This window comes from Lolium rigidum, chromosome 1, assembly GCF_022539505.1.
Source record: "Lolium rigidum isolate FL_2022 chromosome 1, APGP_CSIRO_Lrig_0.1, whole genome shotgun sequence".
Lineage (NCBI taxonomy): Eukaryota > Viridiplantae > Streptophyta > Magnoliopsida > Poales > Poaceae > Lolium > Lolium rigidum.
In genome coordinates, this window is record NC_061508.1 from 134,231,114 (window position 1) to 134,237,084 (window position 5,971).

Consider the following 5,971-nt stretch of genomic DNA (forward strand, 5'->3'; position numbering starts at 1 on the left):
TTAATGCTTGAGCATATCTCTACATTTATGTGGCAGTTGAACATCCTCAATAAATATGGGTTGTAAGGCACGACCCACCTGTTATCTAGCGTGCATTTTCGGACTGTTTCGGTCCGGCCGTCGTTGCGTCTCCTATATAATGGGTATGCGTCCTTGCCTTGGATTGTACTTTCGTTAAATGTCCTTGGATAATTGTTCTTGCACGTTTGGCGATTCTTTGTGCATGGACAGTTTCTGTTCAGTGCACCGCAAGGACCATGCATCATATGCTTGATGACCATCTTGTATAGCTCTGGGTACTTATGCTTGTTGGGTAGCTCAGCGGAGATGATCTCGTCATATTGCTCTGGACATGTGTACTTGTATTTTCCTGTCATGATCAGCAGGAAGTGTGCACACACAAAATTCATGACAGAAAGCACATAAGATTGATTATCGGTACTATTGATTACTGCAGTAAAAAAAGCTGAAGTATCTTGGCCTCATTGTAAATTGATACAAATATTACGTAGTGCCACAATAACTCACTCAAACGCAAGCAAAACATAAATATTTGCCAAAACCTATGTAGTTCCTGAAAGCTGGACACTCTAAACTTTGGGCAAAACATCACTACTGGCTAAAAACGTGGAGGCAATTGAGGAGCGAGCAGCAGCTTCTTTATTCGTCTTCATTGCATTTTGATCCAAATGTCTTCACATTCATATTGGTTTTGTTTTCCTGATACAGTTGATGAAATCAAGTACACCAGAAGGCATGTTGTCTTCACATTCATTCTCCTTGAATGTTAATAGCTGTCCCAAAGTTTGTTTTCTGAGTTCGTACCCATCCTACATTGTATATAAACCATAAGATAAGAATCTCATGTGTAACTAAAATTATTTAAATAGAAAAAATATGATATTTACCTCTAAAAATGGTGAATGCACTTTTTCACCTTCCCATGTTGACATGAAGAAGGCAATAAGGTATCCCGACAATTCCCTATATAAGATATAGAATAGTAATCAATACCAAGGATACACATGCATCATACATATTTAGAACATAAATACTTGCTATATAGTATTCCTCTCGTAAAAAATATTACCTTCTGTGACCTGAGATATCATGTATTATCTTTTGTTGCCATAGGAAAATATTCTCGTTCCATGTAGACCCTGGACATGTCTTTGACATGGCTTTCGGCAAATGTTCAGCAATCCATAAAATTCTGTGCACATATTTTGCAATTGGGTTGCGCTGGTACATGATTTCAATAGGAGTAGGGTCCAAAATGTAAACAGTTCTGGTATCTTTGTCCAGTATGATTAGAATAAAATCATGGCCGGATTGTATTGGAATATGAATCTAAAATAAGCTAGATATATATTAGAATGTATCAAAATAATAATTGGGAGTACACGTATAGAGATTTTTTCTTACCCATCTGCATGATGAAATACTATATTTGATACCAGGCCAGCTACGAGTGGAAAATGCTAGTTGTTCCACATGTAACTTCTTTCGGTGCTCTGGATGTCGTGCAAAATCAGTAATCCTCTGGGATATCATATTACAGAATAAGTGTTTAGAATGGTGTTAAAAAGAATTAGTATAGATATTAGACACAAAAATATATAGTGAACATAAGGACGTACCCAAAATCGCATGTCGAGATAGTGCTTTGATATCAACCCTCTCCTTTTTTTCTCTGTTTGGATGTTGTCAAACATAATCTTCCGTACAACCAGATTGAAACAATCGCGATTCATTGGTAACTCAACATTTAACATTTCTTGCAGATTTTTGAGAGTCAAGCTAATAGGATATGGATCAGAGCTTTTTATCCAGATTTTCCTGAAATCATTAGCATAAAGAAATAAGAAACGTAGTTGTCAATTGCCCTCAGTACTAAAATAAAGTTTTATGCAGTAGGTGGCTTACTCTAAAGTTTGTGCAGAATTGATTGATTTGATGTAGTTACAAAGTCCACCTACTAACTCATGTAGGCTCAAGTTAGAAAGAACAGACACCAGCGATTGGTATTTGTTTTCAGAAGATGACGAGTTCGATACTTTTGATTGATTTTGATCAAATGGACTGTCCGACATTATAACATCATCTGGATGTCCCTCACTCTCATCAATTTCTTCAAACGTTGCAGTCGGTGGCGCTGTGTTTGTTTTCCAACATAATAGTATGGCAGCTAACTTGGATCTAAAAGAAGTAATAATTTCCTGCGCATTAGAAACAAATATTAGCATAAATTAATGTACAAAAATGACACCAACTGTATAAGTTCACAAAAAAGAAAAGTTATTTACCTGTGTAATCATGTGGGATAGTGTATGTCCGGTCCAATATTCCATGAATTTAAGCAGAAATAGACCACATGATGAGCTGCATAATAAAAATAAAAATGAGTACTCTTCATGAATCACAATCACAATATTTCTTATATGGTTATTATTTGAAGAAGACATGGGTGCTCATTGTATACCTGTCTTTCTGGATTGGCTTTTGTAGTTTTTCTGTAATCGGCCATGTAGTAACATCGAGGTCTCTCCAATTCTGATTGTTCACATTTTCTTGACTTTTAAGAATGTCCAAATGATACTGTAGTCCTTTTAGCTGTAAGAATGATTAGTTATAAAAAAGGAGGTACATGTAAGTGATGGATCAGTTTACAATACTTTTAGGTAAAGGATTAAAATGCTATAGTAACTAACCGTATTAGCAAGGTCATCTCGATTGTGCTCCCAACACAATGAGTCGAGTACTTGTATCTCAGACTTTTCAACATTGATGCAAGCCAAATACCAATGCGAGTCCTTGATATTTATTGGAAGGTGGATCTGTAGTAAAGACCATGAGTTACTTTTAGTATGTAAAATTAGGAATTAAAAAACTACTAAGCCAAGAACTTGAGAATAATGGATATATGTGTTACCAGGTCATGGTTGAGATAGTTTTTGACAATATTTGTCAAAGAGGTTGGCCCATGTGTTCCAACTTCACCATCCCGTTTTAGCAGTCTGGTAACAAAGGGATTCTCAAAATATACTGTAGCATCATTCTGCACATGTACTTGGTCCCTCATACAACATATATATGCGCTGATTACCTATAAAAAAGATTAAAAATCCATTAATAATGGGTATTAATAATCAGAAACTATTTAATTATTAGTAAGGGCTTCTTACTTCATCGTCTAGCCATTTGTCCTTGTCTAGCAGACACACCAAATAGCGTTGTTTGACATATACGTCTTCTATCTTCACCAATAGTTCTTCTTCCAAAGCTTCTTGTATAACATAATGAGCACTTTCATCTTGTAGGGTAATTGTATATTCTGAAAAAGGCGAAAAAGTTGAAGCAAGTATATGTTGAATAAATCTATACATAATAAGTGAAAATAAAATAATAAAAGAATATTTTACCTTGTGGAAGATAGTCGTATATTACATTATTTATTATAGGTCTAGGTCCATCTTGTTGCTTCTCACAAACTGTTGAAACTGTTTTTTCATTCAACAATTCAGAAACCGGAGAATCCGTCAACTTGGCTGTTGTTTGAGCTGTTGGCAATGGCTCCCCATTTATCTTATTCTCTGATTCTGGAACGGAACATTCAGATATCATAGATGATCCCGAGATTGTAGGTGTTGGCAATGGATCAAACTTGGCTGTTGTTTGAGCTGTTGGCAATGGCTCCCCATTTATCTTATTCTCTGGTTCTGGAACACTCGATTCAGAACATTCAGATATCATAGATGATCCCGAGATTGTAGGTGTTGGCAATGGATCATCCATAACACTTGATTCGGAACATTTAGCCTTTTTCAAAGGACGGTTGTCAAAATCTTCGAGAGTATTTGTGCCATTTGTATCATGATCAATGTTTGGGTCACCGTTGTGATTCATTTTCTGCAAACAAAAGAGAAATAGAAGTTATCTATACATATAAAGACCGCCAACAATTTCACCCATGGACACCAACACGTGAAAGCACATGTCAGCCTAGGACACAAACGTTTTGAGAAAAACCTCACAAAAGTTACGCAAAATTCAGAAACCGGAGAATCCGTCAACTTGGCTGTTGTTTGAGCTGTTGGCAATGGCTCCCCATTTATCTTATTCTCTGATTCTGGAACGGAACATTCAGATATCATAGATGATCCCGAGATTGTAGGTGTTGGCAATGGATCAAACTTGGCTGTTGTTTGAGCTGTTGGCAATGGCTCCCCATTTATCTTATTCTCTGGTTCTGGAACACTCGATTCAGAACATTCAGATATCATAGATGATCCCGAGATTGTAGGTGTTGGCAATGGATCATCCATAACACTTGATTCGGAACATTTAGCCTTTTTCAAAGGACGGTTGTCAAAATCTTCGAGAGTATTTGTGCCATTTGTATCATGATCAATGTTTGGGTCACCGTTGTGATTCATTTTCTGCAAACAAAAGAGAAATAGAAGTTATCTATACATATAAAGACCGCCAACAATTTCACCCATGGACACCAACACGTGAAAGCACATGTCAGCCTAGGACACAAACGTTTTGAGAAAAACCTCACAAAAGTTACGCAAAATTTACCTCCTCAATTTTTTTTGTAGCAGATGGCTTTCCTTTCCTGTGGCCTCCCATATTCTGCCTGCTCCCTGCAACAGCAACAGAAAAACTGTCAGATCAATGAGCATAATTCAGTAAGCAACCTGTAACCTGCAACCTGAAAGAAGTCTCATGTGTTTAACGATCAATGAATCTGAATTAACGATCAATGAATCTGAAAGAAGCACAGATTACGTCCCTAACCTTGAGTGGAGCACGCGTGGGCAGAACTCCGATTTGGCGGATTTGATCGAGGGACGATGGAACTTGCACTTGATTTGTTTTCCGGTGGAGGGTCTTGCGTGCTTTTTATTGGCTCGCGGAATAGGCAAAGCATAGTCCATGTCGGAAATCGTATCGAGCAGAGTTTGTATCGGAGGGGAATCTACGTTGGAGAAGAACCTCGACGGAAAGGGGATCGAGAACAGGGAAAGAGAAAGACGACTTCGATGCAGTGGGCCAATTAAATTACCAGGCCATAAACTATTTTCCAAGGCCCACGTAACCAGTCGCACCTAGAAAACGAAGCGAAGGCCCACGTAACCAGTCGCACCCAGTAAACGAAGCGTACATCAGAAACGAAACGACTTAAGTTGGACTGCGGGTTGATTACTAAATTTGTGAGGGGCTAAAATGTAAAACGCCCTCCCGGTACAGTAGTCTTGAGAGTCGTCTCCCCTCTTCCGACTCCTCCCTTCCCTCTTCTCCGACGGCCTCCCTGGTCGGAGGGGTATGTGGGGGAGGAGGCCGGCCTCCTGTACATGCTAGTAGTCGTAGGTGTTTGGTTTTGGGCTTTGTCCCAGGTTTGGGCGCTCTGCCCGTACATTCGAGCAGGAATCGGGATCTCTCTGGTCAGATCTTGATGCTACGGTTCCTCCTCGTCATGTCCTTGCTCTTCTGGTCGGAGTGGGAGGTTGAGGAGAGGAGCACCGCTCGTGGAAATAAGACCAGCGGTTGTTGCCATCTGCTGCGGTAGAGCGAAGACACTCTTGGGCACCCTCTGGCTGGTCTTGGAGGCGAGGGGAGGGCGCAGGCCTCCGTGTCTAGCTTTGATTCGCATCGTTGGCTGGGAGATCTCCAATTCTCCAGGTAAGAGATGTTGTTCTTCCGCCGGCCGGCCGTGCAGGCGAGGGGGCAAGAAGAGAACCTCTCTTCTCTGCAGATCTGGAGCTCTGGCGAGAAGTGACGCGGATGTTGTGTCTCCTGCGCGGGCAGGGACTCCTCTGGACTGGCTACGGTGACCTCATGTCTTCATCAGCTATTGCGACGACCTCTCATGCAGCTAGATTCATGGTGACCTCCAAAATCCAATCCAGCTTGCTTCTTTGGTGGCACGACCGTTTCTTCGGCTTCTACAGACTTCGCCGGATCT

General features: G+C 40.1%; 1 protein-coding gene across 3 annotated transcripts; it reads right to left on the reverse strand.

The window, feature by feature from the left end:
- Nucleotides 1–423: 423 nt before the first annotated feature.
- Nucleotides 424–5,027, reverse strand: LOC124675995. 3 transcript variants are annotated; one of them, XM_047212176.1, is made up of 15 exons: nt 4,804–5,027; nt 4,585–4,649; nt 4,035–4,439; nt 3,423–3,909; nt 3,186–3,334; nt 2,933–3,106; nt 2,712–2,837; nt 2,483–2,613; nt 2,307–2,382; nt 1,927–2,219; nt 1,641–1,839; nt 1,426–1,542; nt 1,091–1,242; nt 909–984; nt 424–830 (listed from the first exon to the last, which is right to left on the reverse strand). In XM_047212176.1, the coding sequence occupies exons 1-15, from the start codon at nt 4,934–4,936 to the stop codon at nt 702–704; spliced, it is 2,712 nt and encodes a 903-aa protein (XP_047068132.1). In that variant the 5' UTR covers nt 4,937–5,027; the 3' UTR covers nt 424–701. The 3 variants fall into 3 exon arrangements, with proteins under 3 accessions (XP_047068132.1, XP_047068065.1, XP_047068188.1); XM_047212109.1 differs by having other exon boundaries at nt 1,091–1,350; XM_047212232.1 differs by lacking the exons at nt 424–830; nt 909–984 and having other exon boundaries at nt 1,203–1,360.
- Between the last annotated feature and the right edge of the window lie 944 nt (nt 5,028–5,971).

What these genes read in the sequence shown, in the direction of transcription:
- LOC124675995 (XM_047212109.1), bottom strand. Translation starts at nt 4,936, where the DNA reads ATGCTTTGCCTATTCCGCGAGCCAATAAAAAGCACGCAAGACCCTCCA. An exon ending in ACAAATGGCTAGACGATGAA is followed by an intron (nt 3,107 to 3,185) that starts GTAAGAAGCCCT and finishes TCTTTTTTATAG; the next exon opens with GTAATCAGCGCATATATATG. An exon ending in TATCCCACATGATTACACAG is followed by an intron (nt 2,220 to 2,306) that starts GTAAATAACTTT and finishes TCTAATGCGCAG; the next exon opens with GAAATTATTACTTCTTTTAG.